Source organism: Silurus aristotelis (genome assembly GCF_946808225.1).
Source record: "Silurus aristotelis genome assembly, chromosome: 8".
NCBI classification, from domain to species: domain Eukaryota; kingdom Metazoa; phylum Chordata; class Actinopteri; order Siluriformes; family Siluridae; genus Silurus; species Silurus aristotelis.
Window position 1 is genome coordinate 1388976 of NC_139581.1, and position 24919 is coordinate 1413894.

At 41.5% G+C, this 24919-nt stretch overlaps 1 protein-coding gene across 1 annotated transcript; it reads right to left on the reverse strand.

Annotated features, from left to right (window-relative positions):
• Window positions 1-20665: 20665 nt before the first annotated feature.
• Window positions 20666-24414, reverse strand: cyp7a1 (cytochrome P450, family 7, subfamily A, polypeptide 1). Its single transcript, XM_083547993.1, has 6 exons — window positions 24260-24414; window positions 23306-23546; window positions 22613-23217; window positions 21957-22087; window positions 21691-21869; window positions 20666-21447 (listed from the first exon to the last, which is right to left on the reverse strand). Exons 1-6 carry the CDS (start codon window positions 24409-24411, stop codon window positions 21148-21150), a joined length of 1608 nt encoding a protein of 535 aa, XP_083404119.1. The 5' UTR covers window positions 24412-24414; the 3' UTR covers window positions 20666-21147.
• Between the last annotated feature and the right edge of the window lie 505 nt (window positions 24415-24919).

The window sequence follows — 24919 nt, forward strand, 5'->3', positions numbered from 1 at the left end:
ATACAAATACTTTGTTACTGTACTTAAGTAGATTTTTTTGGCATCAGTTTTTTACTCCACTATTTATTTTTCAGACACTTTTTTACTTTTACTCATTACATTTTTACACAAATATCTGTACTTTTTACTTCTTACATTTTCAAAACCGGCTCATTACTTTAGTTTTAATCCATTGACTTGGTGAAATGTCAATAGTTTTTTTTTTCACTACGCTGATTTTAGCCCACCAACTGAATTCCTGTCATTGTGCGTCTTTTTCATTCCACTGGTGTATAAAGTCCTGAGTCTCACTCACCACAGATGAAAGTTTTATTTACACGCAATCAATTCAGCGCACATTTCTGTTTTTACTATTTTTATAAAAAAATATAAATACATAAATAAATAACTAAATATAAAACAGGGAGAAATTAAAACCTTCAGCAAAACATACACTTATTCACGACGTCCTTTTTTACTTAGATATAAAATAAATAAATAAACTCCACCAAAAAATATGTTTAATCAGTAAACTTTTGTTTTATTTCTGTGGCAAGTCTCAAATCAAACACCAAATCTGCCATGTTTTACATAATTAACCCTCTAGGTGGCGTTTTGTGGGTTTTTCCCTCATAATAGAGAAACAAACTTAAATTACTGTCTTTATTGATCGTACAGATAAAAACAAAACATCATTCAAGTCTGTAAAATGTCTATAATTATATATAAAAGCTTCTGGACTTGAAGAGGTGCAGTTTCTCCGGTGTCACCTAATTAACTGTCCCTGTGGAAACATAGCAAAGGTTCCGTTTGGTGTCCTGATGATTTACGTCATTTAAACCACCATTATTACTTTAAAACATTTACAACAATTTTTTGTCTTCATGCTCCATGTTGCATCCATATTTCTCCATGTCCATGTTGCTTAAAGTATTAAAAACAGGAAGTATTAATATATGGTACATTTAGAACAGATAGAAATGTGCGATTAAGTTGCAATTAAATATTTAAATTGAATGATAACCTCTGTACAATTATACATACAATGTACATATTACAAAGTATATCTTTTTTACTCCTCATTACATCTGCACTATTTTTATCTATATGTATCTTGATATCTTTATATCCTTACTGTACATTCTGCCCAACATTTCACATTCATATATATATATATATCTACAGTACAGACCAAAAGTTTGGACACACCTTCTCATTCAAAGAGTTTTCTTTATTTTCATGACTATGAAAATTGTAGAGTCACACTGAAGGCATCAAGGGCTATTTGACCAAGAAGGAGAGTGATGGGGTGCTGCACCAGATGACCTGGCCTCCACAGTCACCGGACCTGAACCCAATCGAGATGGTTTAGGGGTGAGCTGGACCGCAGAGTGAAGGCAAAAGGGCCAACAAGTGCCAAGCATCTCTCGGGGAACTCCTTCAAGACTGTTGGAAGACCATTTCAGGTGACTACCTCTTGAAGCTCATCAAGAGAATGCCAAGAGTGTTCAAAGCAGTAATCAAAGCAAAAGGTGGCTACTTTGAAGAACCTACAATATGACATTTTTCAGTTGTTTCACACTTTTTTGTTATGTATATAATTCCATATATAATTCCACATGTGTTCATTCATAGTTTTGATGCCTTCAGTGTGAATCTACAATTTTCATAGTCATGAAAATAAAGAAAACTCTTTGAATGAGAAGGTGTGTCCAAACTTTTGGTCTGTACTGTATGAGTGTATATAATGTGTGTGTGTGTGTGTGTGTGTGTGTGTGTGTGTGTGTGTGTGTGTGTGTGTGTGTGTGTGTGTATGTATATATATATATATAGTACGCTTGTTTATTCAGCTTGCACATTTCTTAAATGCCATAATATTATAACCTTCCACTTCTGCACATTTCCTCTTCAATGCCATCGTCTTAGAACATCTATCTGTACTTCTTAATGATGTCCACACGTCTCTGCACTGCTACAGCCTTTATATTTATTCACATGCTGTACATATGCTACATATTTATCTTCACTATTTGTGACTTTTTACTGAAGTACATGTCTGAGCCAAAACTTATTTTCTTTCACTTGAGTTAAAAAGTATAATCAGTACTTCAACTTTTACCCGAGTATTTAAAACATGAGGATCTGTACTTCTACTTAAGTAAAGGATGTGTGGACTTTTGCCTCCTCTGACCAGGGGTAAATCAGGTGTGGATCAAGTGTGTATGATCAGGTGTATGATCATAGTGTTCTCTTCGACTGGAGGCGACTCTGTGCAGCTTGGGACAGTTTCTCATCAATGCCTTGGGTGGTTCCATGAAATTCCGAAATAAGAACAGGAGCTTTGAGGATTTGGACTGTAGTTAATGTCAACAGTCTGCTACACTGACTCAGGACTACAGTTCGCTTCTGATCATCATCACTGCACCTCAACATCGTATATCTGCTACAAATGGACAGTCGGTGTCACCCAGATGAGGATGAGGTTCCCTCTTAAGTCTGGTTCCACTCAAGGTTTCTTCCTTATGCCATCTCAGGGAGTTTTTCCTTCACCACAGTCGCCACCGGCTTGTTCATCAGGGACAAACTTACACTTATAAAGAACATCTTCATTGTTATTACTACATTATCTGTGTAAAGCTGCTCTGAGACACTGTTCATTATTAAAAGCTCAACACAAATAAACATGAACGGAATTGAATTGATCAGGTGTGTATGATCAGGTGTGTATGATCAGGTGTGTATGATCAGGTGTGTATGATCAGGTGTATGATCAGGTGTGTATGATCAGGTGTGTATGATCAGGTGTGTATGATCAGGTGTATGATCAGGTGTGTATGATCAGGTGTGTATGATCAGGTGTGTATGATCAGGTGTGTATGATCAGGTGTATGATCAGGTGTGTATGATCAGGTGTGTATGATCAGGTGTGTATGATCAGGTGTATGATCAGGTGTGTATGATCAGGTGTGTATGATCAGGTGTATGATCCGGTGTGTATGATCAGGTGTGTATGATCAGGCGTGTATGATCAGGTGTGTATGATCAGGCGTGTATAATCAGGTGTATGATCAGGTGTATGATCAGGCGTGTATGATCAGGTGTGTATGATCAGGCGTGTATGATCAGGTGTGTATGACCAGGTGTATGATCAGGCATGTATGATCAGGTGTGTATGATTAGGCGTGTATAATCAGGTGTATGATCAGGCGTGTATGATCAGGTGTATGATCAGGTGTGTATGATCAGGTGTGTATGTTCAGGTGTATGATCAGGTGTGTATGATCAGGCGTGTATGACCTGGTGTACGATCAGGTGTGTATGATCAGGCGTGTATGATCAGGCGAGTATGACCAGGTGTATGATCAGGTGTGTATGATCAGGTGTGTATGACCAGGTGTATGATCAGGTGTGTATGATCAGGCGTGTATGATCAGGCGTGTATGACCAGGTGTGTATGATCAGGTGTGTATGATCAGGCGTGTATGATCAGGTGTGTATGACCAGGTGTATGATCAGGTGTGTATGATCAGGTGTGTATGACCAGGTGTGTATGACCAGGTGTATAATCAGGCATGTATGATCAGGTGTGTATGATCAGGTGTGTATGATCAGGTGTATGATCAGGTGTGTATGATCAGGTGTGTGTGATCAGGTGTGTATGACCAGGTGTATGATCAGGTGTGTATGATCAGGTGTGTATGACCAGGTGTATGATCAGGTGTGTATGATCAGGTGTGTATGATCAGGTGTATGATCAGGCATGTATGATCAGGTGTGTATGACCAGGTGTATGATCAGGTGTGTATGATCAGGTGTGTATGATCAGGCGTGTATGATCAGGTGTGTATGATCAGGTGTATGATCAGGCATGTATGATCAGGTGTGTATGACCAGGTGTATGATCAGGTGTATGATCAGGTGTGTATGATCAGGTGTATGATCAGGCGTGTATGATCAGGCGTGTATGATCAGGTGTATGATCAGGTGTGTATGATCAGGTGTGTATGACCAGGTGTATGATCAGGTGTGTATGATCAGGTGTGTATGATCAGGTGTATGATCAGGCGTGTATGATCAGGCGTGTATGATCAGGTGTATGATCAGGTGTATGATCAGGTGTATGATCAGGTGTGTATGATCAGGTGTGTATGTTCAGGTGTGTATGATCAGGTGTGTATGACCAGGTGTATGATCAGGTGTGTATGATCAGGTGTGTATGATCAGGCGTGTATGATCAGGCGTGTATGACCAGGTGTATGATCAGGCATGTATGATCAGGCGTGTATGATCAGGTGTATGATCAGGTGTGTATGACCAGGTGTATGATCAGGTGTGTATGATCAGGCGTGTATGATCAGGTGTGTATGACCAGGTGTATGATCAGGCGTGTATGATCAGGTGTGTATGATCAGGTGTGTATGACCAGGTGTATGATCAGGTGTGTATGATCAGGCGTGTATGATCAGGTGTGTATGACCAGGTGTATGATCAGGCGTGTATGATCAGGTGTGTATGATCAGGTGTGTATGACCAGGTGTATGATCAGGTGTGTATGATCAGGCGTGTATGATCAGGTGTGTATGACCAGGTGTATGATCAGGCGTGTATGATCAGGTGTGTATGATCAGGTGTGTATGATCAGGCGTGTATGATCAGGTGTGTATGACCAGGTGTATGATCAGGTGTGTATGATCAGGTGTATGATCAGGTGTATGATCAGGTGTATGATCAGGTGTGTATGATCAGGTGTATGATCAGGTGTGTATGATCAGGTGTATGATCAGGTGTATGATCAGGTGTGTATGATCAGGTGTGTATGACCAGGTGTATGATCAGGTGTGTATGATCAGGTGTGTATGATCAGGTGTATGATCAGGTGTATGATCAGGTGTATGATCAGGTGTGTATGATCAGGTGTGTATGATCAGGTGTATGATCAGGTGTATGATCAGGTGTGTATGATCAGGTGTGTATGACCAGGTGTATGATCAGGTGTGTATGATCAGGTGTATGATCAGGTGTATGATCAGGTGTATGATCAGGTGTGTATGACCAGGTGTGTATGATCAGGTGTGTATGATCAGGTGTATGATCAGGTGTGTATGATCAGGTGTATGATCAGGTGTATGATCAGGTGTATGATCAGGTGTGTATGACCAGATGTATGATCAGGTGTGTATGATCAGGTGTATGATCAGATGTATGATCAGGTGTATGATCAGGTGTGTATGTTCAGGTTTGTATGATCAGGTGTGTATGATCAGGTGTGTATGATCAGGTGTATGATCAGGTGTGTATGATCAGGTGTGTATGATCAGGTGTATGATCAGGTGTATGATCAGGTGTGTATGTTCAGGTGTGTATGATCAGGTGTGTATGATCAGGTGTGTATGACCAGGTGTATGATCAGGTGTGTATGATCAGGTGTGTATGATCAGGTGTGTATGATCAGGTGTATGATCAGGCGTGTATGATCAGGTGTGTATGATCAGGTGTATGATCAGGTGTATGATCAGGTGTATGATCAGGTGTGTATGACCAGGTGTATGATCAGGCGTGTATGATCAGGTGTGTATGATCAGGTGTGTATGATCAGGCGTGTATGACCAGGTGTATGATCAGGCGTGTATGATCAGGTGTATGATCAGGTGTGTATGATCAGGTGTGTATGACCAGGTGTATGATCAGGTGTGTATGATCAGGTGTGTATGATCAGGTGTATGATCAGGTGTGTATGATCAGGTGTGTATGACCAGGTGTATGATCAGGTGTGTATGATCAGGCGTGTATGATCAGGTGTGTATGACCAGGTGTATGATCAGGCGTGTATGATCAGGTGTGTATGATCAGGTGTGTATGATCAGGCGTGTATGATCAGGTGTGTATGACCAGGTGTATGATCAGGCGTGTATGATCAGGCGTGTATGATCAGGCGTGTATGATCAGGCGTGTATGATCAGGTGTGTATGACCAGGTGTATGATCAGGTGTGTATGATCAGGTGTATGATCAGGTGTATGATCAGGTGTATGATCAGGTGTGTATGATCAGGTGTATGATCAGGTGTATGATCAGGTGTATGATCAGGTGTGTATGATCAGGTGTGTATGATCAGGTGTGTATGACCAGGTGTATGATCAGGTGTGTATGATCAGGTGTATGATCAGGTGTATGATCAGGTGTATGATCAGGTGTATGATCAGGTGTGTATGATCAGGTGTGTATGATCAGGTGTATGATCAGGTGTGTATGATCAGGTGTGTATGACCAGGTGTATGATCAGGTGTGTATGATCAGGTGTGTATGACCAGGTGTATGATCAGGTGTGTATGATCAGGTGTATGATCAGGTGTATGATCAGGTGTGTATGACCAGGTGTATGATCAGGTGTGTATGATCAGGTGTGTATGATCAGGTGTGTATGATCAGGCGTGTATGATCAGGTGTATGATCAGGTGTGTATGATCAGGTGTGTATGACCAGGTGTATGATCAGGTGTGTATGATCAGGTGTGTATGATCAGGTGTGTATGATCAGGTGTGTATGATCAGGTGTGTATGACCAGGTGTATGATCAGGTGTGTATGATCAGGTGTGTATGATCAGGTGTGTATGATCAGGCGTGTATGATCAGGTGTATGATCAGGTGTGTATGATCAGGTGTGTATGACCAGGTGTATGATCAGGTGTGTATGATCAGGTGTGTATGATCAGGTGTGTATGATCAGGTGTATGATCAGGTGTGTATGATCAGGTGTGTATGACCAGGTGTATGATCAGGTGTGTATGATCAGGCGTGTATGATCAGGTGTGTATGACCAGGTGTATGATCAGGCGTGTATGATCAGGTGTGTATGATCAGGTGTGTATGATCAGGCGTGTATGATCAGGCGTGTATGACCAGGTGTATGATCAGGTGTATGATCAGGTGTATGATCAGGTGTGTATGATCAGGTGTATGATCAGGTGTATGATCAGGTGTGTATGATCAGGTGTATGATCAGGTGTGTATGACCAGGTGTATGATCAGGTGTGTATGATCAGGTGTATGATCAGGTGTATGATCAGGTGTATGATCAGGTGTGTATGATCAGGTGTGTATGATCAGGTGTATGATCAGGTGTATGATCAGGTGTATGATCAGGTGTGTATGATCAGGTGTGTATGACCAGGTGTATGATCAGGTGTGTATGATCAGGTGTGTATGATCAGGTGTATGATCAGGTGTGTATGACCAGGTGTATGATCAGGTGTGTATGATCAGGTGTATGATCAGGTGTATGATCAGGTGTGTATGATCAGGTGTGTATGACCAGGTGTATGATCAGGTGTGTATGATCAGGTGTGTATGACCAGGTGTATGATCAGGTGTGTATGATCAGGTGTATGATCAGGTGTATGATCAGGTGTGTATGACCAGGTGTATGATCAGGTGTGTATGATCAGGTGTGTATGATCAGGTGTGTATGATCAGGTGTATGATCAGGTGTGTATGATCAGGTGTATGATCAGGTGTATGATCAGGTGTATGATCAGGTGTGTATGACCAGATGTATGATCAGGTGTGTATGATCAGGTGTATGATCAGATGTATGATCAGGTGTATGATCAGGTGTGTATGTTCAGGTTTGTATGATCAGGTGTGTATGATCAGGTGTGTATGATCAGGTGTATGATCAGGTGTGTATGATCAGGTGTGTATGATCAGGTGTATGATCAGGTGTATGATCAGGTGTGTATGATCAGGTGTGTATGATCAGGTGTGTATGACCAGGTGTATGATCAGGTGTGTATGACCAGGTGTATGATCAGGTGTGTATGATCAGGTGTGTATGATCAGGTGTGTATGATCAGGTGTATGATCAGGCGTGTATGATCAGGTGTGTATGATCAGGTGTATGATCAGGTGTATGATCAGGTGTATGATCAGGTGTGTATGATCAGGCGTGTATGATCAGGTGTGTATGACCAGGTGTATGATCAGGCGTGTATGATCAGGTGTGTATGATCAGGTGTGTATGATCAGGCGTGTATGATCAGGTGTGTATGACCAGGTGTATGATCAGGTGTGTATGATCAGGTGTATGATCAGGTGTGTATGATCAGGTGTGTATGATCAGGTGTATGATCAGGTGTATGATCAGGTGTGTATGTTCAGGTGTGTATGATCAGGCGTGTATGATCAGGTGTATGATCAGGTGTATGATCAGGTGTGTATGTTCAGGTGTGTATGATCAGGTGTGTATGATCAGGTGTGTATGATCAGGTGTATGATCAGGTGTGTATGACCAGGTGTGTATGATCAGGTGTGTATGATCAGGTGTATGATCAGGTGTATGATCAGGTGTGTATGACCAGGTGTGTATGATCAGGTGTGTATGACCAGGTGTGTATGATCAGGTGTGTATGATCAGGTGTATGATCAGGTGTGTATGATCAGGTGTGTATGATCAGGTGTATGATCAGGTGTGTATGATCAGGTGTATGATCAGGTGTATGATCAGGTGTGTATGATCAGGCGTGTATGATCAGGTGTGTATGATCAGGTGTGTATGATCAGGCGTGTATGATCAGGCGTGTATGACCAGGCGTGTATGATCAGGTGTATGATCAGGTGTGTATGATCAGGTGTGTATGATCAGGTGTGTATGATCAGTCAAGTCAAGTCAAGTCAAGTTTATTTGTATAGCGCTTTTCACAACAGACATTGTCTCAAAGCAGCTTTACAGAAAACAACAGTGAAGGTGAATGGTGTGCGTTTGTCCCTGATGAGCAGCCGTGGCGACAGTGGCAAGGAAAAACTCCCTTAGATGATATGAGGAAGAAACCTTGAGAGGAACCAGACTCAAAGGGGAACCCATCCTCATATGGGTGACATCAAAAGTTTGGTTATAAATCTTTCAACAATACAGAACAATTTGTGATCATCATAGATCCAGCATCAGCTTCTCCATGCCAGGGCCTTTAAACACTCGGCATCTACTTCTCCATGATCATCCATAGGTCCATAATCTTCACGAGGTGGGACGTGACTGGAGCTGGCCAAACCTCAGGAAGCCTCGGGATGGGGAGAGAAAGAGAAGCAGTGGAGAGGAATTAGCGTAGCTGCTGTTCATGATATTAACAGCACAAGTTGATAATGTGCATGTGATCAGATGTTCTGGAGCACAAGGTTATGATGTGATGTGTGTGATGTGTGTTATGTGTAGGCTTTGCTAAAAAGATATGTTTTTAATCTACACTTAAACTGGGAGAGTGTATCTGAACCCCGAACACTGTCAGGAAGACTATTCCAGAGTTTAGGAGCTAAATGTGAAAATGCTCTACCGCCTTTAGTGGACTTTGCTATTCTAGGAACTACTAGAAGCCCAGAGTTTTGAGATCTCAGGGAGCGTGACGGATTGTAGCGTGTTAAGAGACTGGATAGATACATGGGAGCCAAACCATTTAGTGCTTTATAAGTGAGTAGCAGTAGTTTGTAGTCTATTCGAAACTTAATAGGAAGCCAATGTAGGGACGATAAGATTGGGGTTATATGATCGTATTTTCTTGACCTAGTAAGAACTCTTGCTGCGGCATTCTGAACTAACTGAAGCTTGTTTATTAATGATGCAGGACATCCACCTAGTAATGCATTACAGTAGTCTATTCTAGAGGTCATAAACGCATGGACGAGCTTCTCTGCATCAGATATAGATAACATATTTCTTAGCTTAGAAATATTTCTAAGGTGAAAGAAGGCTGTTTTTGTAACTTGATTGATGTGATTTTTGAAAGATAAGTTGCTGTCTAAAATAACTCCCAGGTCTTTTACCGTTGAACTAGTAGTTACAGAACAACCGTCTAAATGCAGGCTGAGATGCTGGAGCTTCTGTGTACTATTTTTTGAGCCGATGAGCAAAATCTCCGTTTTATCAGAATTTAATAGCAGAAAGTTATGGGTCATCCAATCTCTTATTTCTTCAACACACTCAGTTCTGCGAGCTAATTGAGCTGTATCGCCTGGTTTGGATGAAATATATAGCTGGGTATCATCAGCATAACAATGGAAGCTAATTCCATGCCTTCTAATAATATTTCCTAATGGAAGCATGTATATTGTAAAAAGCAGGGGTCCCAGAACTGACCCTTGTGGCACGCCATAATTTACTAGCATTATCCTGGATAGCTCTCCATTTAAATCTACGAAATGGTAACGATTGGACAGGTAGGATTTAAACCAGCTTAATGCCTGTCCCTGAATGCCGATGTAATTCTGTAAGCGATCGAGGAGAAGATCATGATCTATAGTGTCGAACGCAGCACTAAGATCTAGTAAAACTAATAGGGAGATGTAGCCTTGGTCTGAAGCTAAAAACAGGTCGTTAGTGATTTTAACTAGAGCAGTTTCTGTGCTATGATGGGGCCTAAAACCTGACTGAAACTCTTCAAAGATATTGTTCTCCTGCAAGTGGTTACATAACTGGGCAGCGACAATCTTTTCTAAAATCTTAGACATAAATGGGAGATTTGAAATTGGTTTGTAATTCGATAGCGTGTTTGGATCCAGATTAGGTTTTTTAATGAGGGGCTTAATAACTGCTAACTTGAGGGATTTAGGGACATGACCTAACGATAGTGAGGAGTTAATAATATTGAGAAGAGGCTCACCAGCTGTATATAACACTTCCTTCAGTAGTTTAGTGGGAATTGGATCTAACTAACATGTTGTTGATTTAGCTTTCATAATAGCATCATACAGCTCTTCCTGTCCTGTACATGTAAAACAGTGTAGTTGTGGGGTTGTAAGTACGATTGTGTCGGGAGATGCTGTCAGAGGTTGAACTGCCACAATTGTTTTTCGAATGTTATCTATTTTTTCAGTGAAGAAATTCATAAAGTCTTCACTACTAAACTGTGATGGAACACATTTTTCAGATCCCTGATTTGTTGTTAATTTAGCGACTGTACTGAAAAGGAACCTGGGATTGTTTTTGTTATTTTCTATGAGTTTGCTCAGGTGTTTAGCTCTAGCAGCTTTTAGCGCCTGTCTGTAGCTAAGCATACTGTCTTTATACGCAATTCTAAATACCTCCAATTTAGTTTTCCTCCATTTTCTCTCCAGATTACGTGTTGTTCTCTTTAGGGCATGCGTATGACTATTATACCAAGGTGCAGGTGCTTGTTCTCGAACCTTTTTTAACCGGATGGGGGCAACAGTGTCTAAAGTGCTAGTGAGGATAAGGTCTATGTTGTTCGCCATCTCATCAAGATGATCAGCATTTATGGGTTTAATGTGAAACTGAGATAAATCAGGCAGGTTATTTATGAATCTGTCCTTAGTGGTTGAAATAATAGTCCTACCAAGTCGATACCGTGGTGAAACACGGTTAATCTGCTCTACCGGTAGTGTGTACAGTAGGAGATAATGGTCTGTGATGTCATCACTCTGGGGTAAAATATCTATATCAGTGACGTCTGCTCCGTGGGATATTATTAAGTCTAGTGTGTGGTTAAAACGGTGGGTTGGTCTGGTGACGTTTTGTTTAACTCCAAAAGAGTTTAGTAAATCGACAAATTATAATCCTAGGGCATCGTTTGCATCATCTACATGAATATTAAAATCTCCTACAAGCAGCACTTTATCAAAACTGATCAAGAGGTCTGAGAGAAAACAAGCAAACTCATGAAGAAAATCAGCGTAGGGTCCTGGGGGTCTGTACACGGTGACCAGAGCGAGTTTTCTGTGCATGTCTGAAAGTGCAATTTTAAGAACGAGCACTTCAAATGATTTAAAGCTGAATCCTAATCTCTGATTAACATTAAGAGAAGCACTATAAATGGTTCCTACACCCCCCCCCCCACGACCAGTCTGACGGGGCTCATGCTTATAAACATATCCTGACGGTGTCGACTCGTTTAGACCCTTATAATCACCTGGTTTAATCCAGGTCTCAGTGAGACAGAGTGCTGAGAGATTATTCTCTGTGATCATCTCATTTACAATCACATTACAAGCTTTGGGTGCAAGTGATCTAATGTTTAAAAGACCGAACTTTAGAACTTTGTTGTGTTTGTTTATCTGGCATTTTTCAGTTTTAACTGCAATAAGATTATTTCTGGATCTTGTGTATGTAATTCTTGGTTTTACTACACGAGGAATAGATACGGTTTCTATAAACTGGGCTGTGTGTGAACTTGTAACTATTTGGTCTGTAGTATGCGTGTTCTTATAGTTGAAGATTTCTTGATGTCTTACCAGTCAGATGGTGTGTAGTATCCTAGAGATGTTATCTGATAGCACTGCTGCTCCAACTCTGCTGGGGTGCAGGCCATCAGGGCGGAAGAACCTAGGACGCTCCCAGAAACAGTTCCAGTTATTAACAAAGAGAAGTTTATGTTCTCGACACCATGACTGTAACCATTCATTTAGTGCTAAAAGTCTACAAAACTTGGTGTGTATCAGGTGTGTATGATCAGGTGTGTATGATTAGGTGAATGATCAGGTGTATGATCAGGTGTGTGATCAGGTGAATGATCAGGTGTATGATCAGGCGTATGATCAGGTGTATGATCAGGCGTGTATGATCAGGTGTATGATCAGGCGTATGATCAGGTGTATGATCAGGCGTGTATGATCAGGCGTGTATGATCAGGTGTATGATCAGGCGTGTATGATCAGGTGTATGATCAGGCGTGTATGATCAGGCGTGTATGATCTGGCGTTTATGATCAGGTGTGTATGATCAGGTGTATTATCAGGCATGTATGATCAGGTGTATGATCAGGCGTGTATGATCAGGCGTGTATGATCAGGCGTGTATGATCAGGTGTATGATCAGGCGTGTATGACCAGGCGTGTATGATCAGGTGTATGATCAGGTGTGTATGATCAGGTGTGTATGATCAGGTGTATGATCAGGTGTGTATGATCAGGTGTGTATGATCAGGTGTATGATCAGGTGTGTATGATCAGGTGTGTATGATCAGGTGTATGATCAGGTGTGTATGATCAGGTGTGTATGATCAGGTGTGTATGATCAGGTGTATGATCAGGTGTGTATTATCAGGTGTGTATGATCAGGTGTGTATGATCAGGTGTGTATGACCAGGTGTGTATGATCAGGTGTATGATCAGGTGTGTATGATCAGGTGTGTATGATCAGGTGTATGATCAGGTGTGTATGATCAGGTGTGTATGACCAGGTGTATGATCAGGTGTGTATGATCAGGTGTATGATCAGGTGTATGATCAGGTGTATGATCAGGTGTGTATGATCAGGTGTGTATGATCAGGTGTGTATGATCAGGTGTGTATGATCAGGCGTGTATGATCAGGTGTGTATGATCAGGTGTGTATGATCAGGTGTGTATGATCAGGTGTGTATGATTCGGTGTATGATCAGGTGTGTATGATCAGGTGTATAATCAGGCGTGTATGATCAGGCGTGTATGATCAGGCGTGTATGATCAGGCGTGTATGATCAGGCGTGTATGATCAGGTGTGTATGATCAGGCGTGTATGATCAGGTGTGTATGATCAGGTGTGTATGATCAGGTGTGTATGATCAGGTGTATGATCAGGTGTGTATGATTCGGTGTATGATCAGGTGTGTATGATCAGGTGTATAATCAGGCGTGTATGATCAGGTGTGTATGATCAGGTGTGTATGATCAGGTGTGTATGATCAGGTGTGTATGATCAGGCGTGTATGATCAGGCGTGTATGATCAGGTGTGTATGATCAGGTGTGTATGATTCGGTGTATGATCAGGTGTATGATCAGGTGTGTATGATCAGGTGTATGATCAGGTGTGTATGATCAGGTGTGTATGATCAGGTGTATGATCAGGTGTGTATGATCAGGTGTATGATCAGGTGTGTATGATCAGGTGTGTATGATCAGGCGTGTATGATCAGGTGTGTATGATCAGGTGTATGATCAGGTGTCTATGATCAGGTGTGTATGATCAGGTGTGTATGATCAGGTGTATGATCAGGCGTGTATGATCAGGTGTATGATCAGGCGTGTATGATCAGGTGTGTATGATCAGGTGTGTATGATCAGGTGTATGATCAGGTGTGTATGATCAGGTGTGTATGATCAGGTGTGTATGATCAAGTGTGTATGATCAGGTGTATGATCAGGTGTGTATGATCAGGTGTGTATGATCAGGTGTATGATCAGGTGTGTATGATCAGGTGTGTATGATCAGGTGTATGATCAGGTGTGTATGATCAGGTGTGTATGATCAGGTGTATGATCAGGTGTGTATGATCAGGTGTGTATGATCAGGTGTGTATGATCAGGTGTGTATGATCAGGTGTATTATCAGGCGTGTATGATCAGGCGTGTATGATCAGGCGTGTATGATCAGGCATGTATGATCAGGTGTATGATCAGGCGTGTATGATCAGGCGTTTATGATCAGGCGTGTATGATCAGGTGTATGATCAGGTGTATGATCAGGCGTGTATGATCAGGCGTTTATGATCAGGCGTGTATGATCAGGTGTATTATCAGGCATGTATGATCAGGTGTGTATGATCAGGCGTGTATGATCAGGTGTATGATCAGGTGTATGATCAGGCGTGTATGATCAGGCGTTTATGATCAGGCGTGTATGATCAGGTGTATTATCAGGCATGTATGATCAGGCGTGTATGATCAGGCGTGTATGATCAGGCGTGTATGATCAGGCGTGTATGATCAGGTGTATGATCAGGCGTGTATGACCAGGCGTGTATGATCAGGTGTATGATCAGGTGTATGATCAGGTGTGTATGATCAGGTGTGTATGATCAGGTGTGTATGATCAGGTGTGTATGATCAGGTGTGTATTATCAGGTGTGTATGATCAGGTGTGTATGATCAGGTGTGTATGACCAGGTGTGTATGATCAGGTGTATGATCAGGTGTGTATGATCAGGTGTGTATGATCAGGTGTATGATCAGGTGTGTATGATCAGGTGTGTATGACCAGGTGTATGATCAGGTGTGTATGATCAGGTGTATGATCAGGCGTGTATGATCAGGTGTATGATCAGGTGTGTATGATCAGGTGTATGATCAGGTGTGTATGATCAGGTGTGTATGATCAGGCGTGTATGATCAGGTGTGTATGATCAGGTGTGTATGATCAGGTGTGTATGATCAGGCGTGTATGATCAGGTGTGTATGATCAGGTGTGTATGATCAGGTGTATGATCAGGTGTGTATGATTCGGTGTATGATCAGGTGTGTATGATCAGGTGTATAATCAGGCGTGTATGATCAGGCGTGTATGATCAGGTGTGTATGATCAGGCGTGTATGATCAGGCGTGTATGATCAGGCGTGTATGATCAGGCGTGTATGATCAGGTGTGTATGATCAGGCGTGTATGATCAGGTGTGTATGATCAGGTGTGTATGATCAGGTGTATGATCAGGTGTGTATGATCAGGTGTGTATGATTCGGTGTATGATCAGGTGTGTATGATCAGGTGTATAATCAGGCGTGTATGATCAGGCGTGTATGATCAGGCGTGTATGATCAGGTGTGTATGATCAGGTGTGTATGATCAGGTGTATGATCAGGTGTGTATGATCAGGTGTGTATGATCAGGTGTGTATGATCAGGCGTGTATGATCAGGCGTGTATGATCAGGCGTGTATGATCAGGCGTGTATGATCAGGCGTGTATGATCAGGCGTGTATGATCAGGCGTGTACGATCAGGCGTGTACGATCAGGCGTGTACGATCAGGTGTATGATCAGGTGTGTATGATCAGGTGTATGATCAGGTGTGTATGATCAGGTGTGTATGATCAGGCGTGTATGATCAGGCGTGTATGATCAGGTGTATGATCAGGTGTCTATGATCAGGTGTGTATGATCAGGTGTCTATGATCAGGTGTGTATGATCAGGTGTGTATGATCAGGTGTATGATCAGGCGTGTATGATCAGGTGTGTATGATCAGGTGTGTATGATCAGGTGTATGATCAGGTGTGTATGATCAGGTGTGTATGATCAGGTGTGTATGATCAGGCGTGTATGATCAGGCGTGTATGATCAGGTGTATGATCAGGTGTGTATGATCAGGTGTGTATGATCAGGTGTATGATCAGGTGTGTATGATCAGGTGTGTATGATCAGGTGTATGATCAGGTGTGTATGATCAGGTGTATGATCAGGTGTGTATGATCAGGTGTGTATGATCAGGCGTGTATGATCAGGCGTGTATGATCAGGCGTGTATGATCAGGCGTGTATGATCAGGTGTATGATCAGGCGTGTATGATCAGGTGTATGATCAGGTGTGTATGATCAGGCGTGCATGATCAGGTGTGTATGATCAGGTGTATGATCAGGTGTGTATGATCAGGTGTGTATGATCAGGTGTGTATGATCAGGTGTGTATGATCAGGTGTATGATCAGGCGTGTATGATCAGGTGTGTATGATCAGGTGTGTATGATCAGGTGTATGATCAGGTGTGTATGATCAGGTGTGTATGATCAGGTGTGTATGATCAGGTGTGTATGATCAGGTGTATGATCAGGTGTGTATGATCAGGTGTGTATGATCAGGTGTATGATCAGGTGTGTATGATCAGGTGTGTATGATCAGGTGTATGATCAGGTGTGTATGATCAGGTGTGTATGATCAGGCGTGTATGATCAGGTGTATGATCAGGTGTCTATGATCAGGTGTGTATGATCAGGTGTGTATGATCAGGTGTGTATGATCAGGTGTATGATCAGGCGTGTATGATCAGGCGTGTATGATCAGGTGTATGATCAGGCGTGTATGATCAGGCGTGTATGATCAGGCGTGTATGATCAGGTGTATGATCAGGTGTGTATGATCAGGTGTGTATGATCAGGTGTGTATGATCAGGTGTGTATGATCAGGCGTGTATGATCAGGTGTATGATCAGGTGTGTATGATCAGGCGTGTATGATCAGGTGTATGATCAGGTGTGTATGATCAGGTGTGTATGATCAGGTGTATGATCAGGCGTGTATGATCAGGTGTATGATCAGGTGTGTATGATCAGGCGTGCATGATCAGGTGTGTATGATCAGGTGTATGATCAGGTGTGTATGATCAGGTGTGTATGATCAGGTGTGTATGATCAGGTGTGTATGATCAGGTGTGTATGATCAGGTGTATGATCAGGCGTGTATGATCAGGTGTGTATGATCAGGTGTGTATGATCAGGTGTATGATCAGGTGTGTATGATCAGGTGTGTATGATCAGGTGTGTATGATCAGGTGTGTATGATCAGGTGTATGATCAGGTGTGTATGATCAGGTGTGTATGATCAGGTGTATGATCAGGTGTGTATGATCAGGTGTGTATGATCAGGTGTATGATCAGGTGTGTATGATCAGGTGTGTATGATCAGGCGTGTATGATCAGGTGTATGATCAGGTGTCTATGATCAGGTGTGTATGATCAGGTGTGTATGATCAGGTGTGTATGATCAGGTGTATGATCAGGCGTGTATGATCAGGCGTGTATGATCAGGCGTGTATGATCAGGCGTGTATGATCAGGTGTGTATGATCAGGTGTGTATGATCAGGTGTATGATCAGGTGTGTATGATCAGGTGTGTATGATCAGGTGTGTATGATCAGGTGTGTATGATCAGGTGTGTATGATCAGGCGTGTATGATCAGGTGTATGATCAGGTGTGTATGATCAGGCGTGTATGATCAGGTGTATGATCAGGTGTGTATGATCAGGTGTGTATGATCAGGTGTATGATCAGGCGTGTATGATCAGGTGTATGATCAGGTGTGTATGATCAGGCGTGTATGATCAGGCGTGTATGATCAGGTGTATGATCAGGTGTGTATGATCAGGCGTGTATGATCAGGTGTATGATCAGGTGTGTATGATCAGGCGTGTATGATCAGGCGTGTATGATCAGGTGTATGATCAGGTGTGTATGATCAGGTGTGTATGATCAGGTGTATGATCAGGTGTGTATGATCAGGTGTGTATGATCAGGCGTGTATGATCAGGCGTGTATGATCAGGTGTGTATGATCAGGTGTGTATGATCAGGTGTATGATCAGGTGTGTATGATCAGGTGTGTATGATCAGGTGTGTATGATCAGGTGTATGATCAGGTGTGTATGATCAGGTGTGTATGATCAGGTGTATGATCAGGCGTGTATGATCAGGTGTGTATGATCAGGTGTATGATCAGGTGTGTATGATCAGGTGTATGATCAGGTGTGTATGATCAGGTGTGTATGATCAGGTGTATGATCAGGTGTGTATGATCAGGTGTGTATGATCAGGTGTATGATCAGGTGTATGATCAGGTGTGTATGATCAGGTGTGTATGATCAGGTGTGTATGATCAGGTGTGTATGATCAGGTGTGTATGATCAGGTGTATGATCAGGTGTGTATGATCAGGTGTGTATGATCAGGTGTATGATCAGGCGTGTATGATCAGGCGTGTATGATCAGGTGTATGATCAGGTGTGTATGATCAGGTGTGTATGACCAGGTGTGTATGATCAGGTGTGTATGATCAGGTGTGTATGATCAGGTGTGTATGATCAGGTGTGTATGATCAGGTGTGTATGATCAGGTGTGTATGATCAGGTGTGTATGATCAGGTGTGTATGATCAGGTGTGTATGATCAGGTGTATGATCAGGCGTGTATGATCAGGTGTATGATCAGGTGTGTATGATCAGGTGTGTATGATCAGGTGTGTATGATCAGGTGTGTATGATCAGGCGTGTATGATCAGGTGTGTATGATCAGGTGTATGATCAGGTGTGTATGATCAGGCGTGTATGATCAGGTGTGTATGATCAGGTGTATGATCAGGTGTGTATGATCAGGTGTGTATGATCAGGTAAATGATTTACCAATTATATATATTATATTATGAAGAGTGAAACAGTCAGTACCTGAAACAGAAACTGCTGTGTAGGAGCTTCAAACTGGGTGAGGAACAACCAACCAAACTCTGCTACTAAGGTGAGGGTGTGGTAGACAAAATTGAGCACGGCAACCAGACAAGACAAGGTACTTCTACTGCATCAGCAAGGTCTCTCCCAGGCAAAGATCTCAAAGCAGACTGAGATTTCAATATGTGCAAAATAGGGTAAGATTTTGTGAGCAAGGTCTCTCGTATCTTCGTTTGCTCGTATTATTAGTTTCTTATACAATAGGGTTTTACTGTACCAACAAATATCCTGCACCTTTTGATCTAAGTAGGCGTGGAGGATCATCCTGGTACAGAAGTTCACTCAGATACTGCGGCGTGAGAGCGTTAAGTGTTTTATACGTCAGTAGTAGTATTTTATAATCAGTGTGAGATGTAATTGGGAGCAGTGTAGATGATTAAAACAGGGCTGATGTGATCATATTTTCTAGATCTAGTGAGGACTCTTGCTGCTGCATTCTGAACTAACTGAAGCTTATTTCTGCACTTACTCCAACACCCAGACAGTAAAGCGTTACAGTAGTCTAATCTAGATGTTACAAAAGAATCAAATAGTGACTGCAGTATTCAGTCCAGAAATTGGATTAGATCAGATTTTATAGCATTTGAGATTATTGAATATAAAGAACCTTTTTTAGACTAAAACCTTTTGTGCAATGGAAAGATTCCATGGATGATCAAGGTTCTTCTCAGAACCATACACCTTGACAAAGAACCTGTCATTTAATTAGTGTAGTGGTATAGTATCTCACCAAATCCCAAATATCTGTACTTTCTTACATTTTAAAAACAGACTCATTACTTTAGTTTTAATTGATATAAATTAATTATCAATATTTTTCTTCTCATTGTTTTCAGCACATCAACATGTTTCCTGTCATTGTGCTGCTTTTTCAATCCACTGGTGGATCATCTTCTGTCTCTCACACCACAGATGTAGACTAGTTTCTGAAGCTCACAGTGAGCAGGCAGAAGGCAGTAAGAAGTCTGGGGTTAACGTGGATGAGACAGAGGGAGTCAGTAATAAGAACATGAGTGAGAACAGAGACATTCCTGATCACATGATCATCATCATCATCTTTTCTCTGCTGGTGTTCTACATGGTGGTTCTTCAGTCTTATACATTCATTAGAGAACAACATTTGAATTTTTTTGGTATATTAATCTGATGTGAGGTTCAGTTCCAGCGTGACACTAAAACAGGTAGTAATAATCACTAGTTTTTACTGAGGAACATGTCGGAGCCCAAACTTCTTTACTGTAGCCTGAGTGAAAAAGTGCAGTCAGAACATCAACTTTTACCAGAATCTTTTAAAACCTCAGTATCTGCACTTCTCCTGAGTGAAGGATGTGTGGACTTTTAACATCTCTGAATATTTGCTACTTTGTTTGTACTGATCCTGATCCTGAATGTAATGTGTAAGCTGTTCAGTATGAATCAGTCACAGGACATTTTATTCAGTGCCTCTGTCGGCTGATGGGGATGATTTCCTCCTGCTGAGGTTCATGTTTTAGATGCTGTTGTGTTTAATACTTATTACAGTATTTTGCAGTATTATGCTTCCAATAGATTTTGTGGAGATTCATTTAGAATCAATACAATTCTGTGTCTCCAACAGTTTGGAGAAAAGTCACTCACTGTATGTTTTGAAAAAATCAGGTGTAAATCTGACTTTAGTTTATAATAGTGTATTTATACGGGCTGAAGTACTAACCAGTATTATAGAAAAGAAATGAATTAAACTGAATCAAAAGTATTTGATAACAGGAAATGTGAAAATGATCCGTCTAAAATATTAAACAAATCATCTAAAAAGATCATCTCTCTCTCTGTAGATCTATAAACACAATAAGATTTCGATTAAGAGATCTAGAGTAGAAACTCTCGGCTAATTCACACAGTCAGGAGAGACGTCTTACAGCACCAACCTGATCAGTTATTGTTCAGCTCACAACCAAAGTCTTTAATATCGGCACAGAGGTGAAATCATTGAAAACAGAGTGTATTGTATACATGTGAGAGAAGTAAAGTGAAGATATAAGGTGTGTTTTGAATTTTCAGTACATCTGTGATCAGATTAGTGTTTTTTTTTTTTATATACAAACATATTTAACTGTCACAGTTTTTTTCCAAAGCTTTTCTCAACCAGTATTCAAGAGACAACATCTCTTTTATTTCTAGTAATAAAAATATACACTATTTACATTAAATACAAAGATAACATGAAGTTCCTATTGCTGTTTGAGGCGGTACTTGAAGTCCACGTCGTACGTGGGCTGTAAAATGCCGAGGCCGGCCCGCGACTGATCCAAAGGAGGAACTTTCACTCCAGGATCCAGAAGCTCCATGTCAAAGTAGGAGAGCACCAGAGACAGCAACTGTTTAATCTCGTGAACGGCGAAAAAGCGTCCTGGACATTTGGTGACTCCGGAGCCGAACGGCATGTAGTAATAACGAAGTCTACGCCCTCCTCGGTAGAAACATGTCTTCTCCTGTCCGTTTTCATCCAGGAATCGGTCGTGCTTGTACGTCTGGAAGGGAAGAAGGTTATGGAGGTCATACGCACAATCAATTTATTTCCAAGTGGCTTGGAAACCAATGAATAAGCACTTCAATGCCCTTTTGTAAGTGTTTCTGGATAAGGGCGTCTGCCAAATGCGAAAATATGGAAATGGAAATGATAATAAAACAATAACTTTAATGCTGATTGGATGATCATAAAAATAAATAAATAAATAAAAATATGCAAATTGGACGATTTGATCTGCACCCACCAGTGGATCCTCAAAGATCTCTGGATCAAAATGAAGCATCTGGGGATACAGCGCTAAGACATCATCCTTACGGATCAGGTACGATTCCTTGTTGTCCAGATGAAGCAAGAAATCAGCTTTAGCCACGCGGACATTCAGAGAGGCACTGGACAACCTCATGGCTTCCTTTATTACGCTGTCTGTAGATGCAGAAACCAGGAGTAACGCGTCACACACTCATCAACACAATAACATAGAATTCTTTACAAATTTGGAAAAGGATGTACCGAGAACTGGCATGTTGTCTAACTGCTCCCTGGTTAGGGTGAGGCGAGGATCTTTCGGATCAACTTTCTGGTTGGAACTGTCAAAGACCTTCTTCACTTCCTCAGATGCTGCCTTCAAAGCTTCTGGACATCTATGATAAAAAAAATAAAAAAAAGAGACAAAGATAAGGTTCAACTGAATCAACACTAATCAGGTCAAGGCATCTTGAGGATTGATTGTATTGCTTAAGATCTTTAGAGGAATGAAAGAATATCTTCAACATTACTATGCAACAGCATTTTTCCTCCTGTACTCAACTCCAAAACTCTCCCGGAGGTAAACTGAATATGTCTAGATATGATTTTTTCCCAAAGAAAAGCGTTAAGGTTGTCTTTAGAGAGGACGAAGTCAACAATCATTGATTAAATTGTTGGAAGGACATCAAGGAGTTGTAACATTGTGAACATGCAATCGATGACGTATTTGAGCTATCTGGGTCACCGCTAGATGATTAGAGCTGTAGATAAGATTTCTGGATAATGACCAGGTACAGTGAAGATATTTGCCAAGAGCCATCAATTAACCTTGACCACTGTCTGTAGAATCTACTGATAACCCTGATCGCAATCAGCAGTGTTTGCTGTGTTTGGAGAAGAGCAACTGACAGAAATGTTACCTGATCAGGTAAAAGAGAGTCCAGAAGGTTGCAGGTAAGGTGTTTGCTTGTGATGCCCACAGAATAGCCACGTGAGTCCTGGCTTTGCTCAGCTCGTTGAAGCTTGATAACGAGTCGTTGAGCTGCATTCGGAGAGATATGAGGTCAGAAATCTTGGTGCGCTTGCTGAGGTTCTCGTGCAGCATGGTCTTGGCGAGGTTCTCGCGTGCGCTGTAGCCGCTCTTGAACACGTGGATGGGGAGACCTGCGACGAGTGCTGGGAAAATCTTGTCAAACTCTTTGTAATTTTCCAAAGCATTGAGGACAAGAGCTTTCTGGGCCTGCTGACGTGCAGTGGTCTTGTCTCCATCCAGCTCCTTTCCGAACAGCGTGAGGTAGCCAGACTCAAACATGACCTTGTAGCAGAATGCAAATATACCATCAACTTCCCATTCAGAGCTGCTGGATTTCAGCATGTTGGACTGCAGCATGACACTCTGCAGGTTCTCCATCATGTTTTCAATGAGAGAGGGAAGAGCACCGCCTTGCAGAGTCTTCAGGAAGGTCTGGTGAAGGTTCTCTGTCGTGTAACCATGACTCGGGTCCATGCTTTCATGACCAAATGCCTGCGGAGAACAGGTTTAAGAATGAAATCAGATCAAGTTTGCACAAATCTACTTTAATATTCTTCTCTAGATTTTGTAGTTTTTTTACCTTGACAGATGCTGCAAAGTGAAATTTTTTCCAGTCCAGGTGTCTCCCTTGACGGATAACGGAGTGATAAGAGAATGGGTCGCAGAGGAAGTGGACAAATTGTCCAGCGATCTTACATGTGAAAATGTGGCCATATTTCTTTTGCCTGCTACGAAGGAATTCCAAAGGGTTGGCGCCGAATTGAAGAGCACAGCCCATGTAGGGGATCCAGCCATTCTCTACTGGGGGTTCTCCTGGCTGTCTGAAACACACAACAAACGGAAATCTTAGGCTACATGACATTTAGTGACCAAAAAAGTAGTGAAAAGGACTGCAGATGTAGAATTTAATACATTGTGAATAAACTCAAAAAGCGAGAAACACCAAAAACTAGTGTCGTTCTTTTCAATACAGAATCGGCCACAGAACACAAAGATTCATTTTGGCAGATATTGTCATTACAGAAACATACATCTGATGATATCTGATAGAAAAAAAACTCCTGAAAATCTTATCAATTATAAGAACCTTCTAATTAAAGAGTCATTTCTAAGACACCTGGATAATTTTTCTTAAAAGCTGCTGGGTTCAGTGCCGCCTCTAATATTTATGTAATAAATAATTTTTAAATCTAATAATAATATATAATAGTAATCTAATCATTTTTTGAGTGCATATTTGTGCCTAGGACTCCCATCCTTTTTAATCTCTGATTCAGTAAATGGAAAAGAAAATGAACAAGTGTAGAACGTTGTGAATGTTTTATTTTTGGTGGGAAAAATAATATTACAAATACACATGCCTGTGAGGAAGTGAGAATTCAGAGAGAGAAAGTCTGAATGAACAAATCATTTCCTAAAATTGTAGGTTCAAATCCATCTTGCATCATCATCATCATCATCATCATCATCATCAGTGTATCTATCACCCAATGTTTTCTTCTTATAATTGTTGTGATTATTTTTATTCACTTACCTCCTACGGATTCCCAGTACAAGCCACAGGCAGCAGCAGAGTCCCACCACCACGGCCCAGATGAGTGCGACACTGATGACCATGTCTGCAGCTTTGTAACAAACAGCAGAGGATAGGATCCGAGTGTGTGTGTGTGTGTGTGTGTTCTCCATACACTCCTCCTGCTTTTATACGCTCCAACGACGGACCACCCCCCCCCCACCCCCATGCTCTGACGTTGTTGAATCTGTATGCACAGAACCGATCATAAGCTGCAAAATTACAACCTACACATTTTTATCAGGTCTCTAAGAAACCAATGCAGACCTCTAGGAAATCAGTGTGTGGCCTTGAACAGAGTCCATGGCAACTCCACCCGAGTGTTAGCCGTCTGCACTTTGGTAACACTGCTGCTGAGTTGGGAAATAGATTCAAGGTCTTTTGGTTTGTGAATGATCCTTTTTTTTGTAACTGACATGAACATACACATGATTAAAGGCCTGCACATTTTTATTGAAAACATTAATGAAATAAATAACACTATGAGTAAACTATTGGTTTAAAATAATCCAGGTAGACCTGTAGCCCCCCGAGGGTCTGGTTGTCATGTTTTTTCATGGATTGTTCAGTTAGAAACATCTGAGCAAGCACAAAACACTCTGTGTCTATTGTGTTACAAAC

Bases quoted from the DNA above. Each gene is read 5' to 3' on its own strand.
- cyp7a1 (XM_083547993.1), bottom strand. From the start codon at position 24,411: ATGGAGAACACACACACACACACACACACTCGGATCCTATCCTCTGCT. The intron at 23,547-24,259 runs GTAAGTGAATAA...TGTGTGTTTCAG, and splicing joins GTACTGGGAATCCGTAGGAG to ACAGCCAGGAGAACCCCCAG. The intron at 21,448-21,690 runs GTGGGTGCAGAT...CTTCCCTTCCAG, and splicing joins AGATCTTTGAGGATCCACTG to ACGTACAAGCACGACCGATT.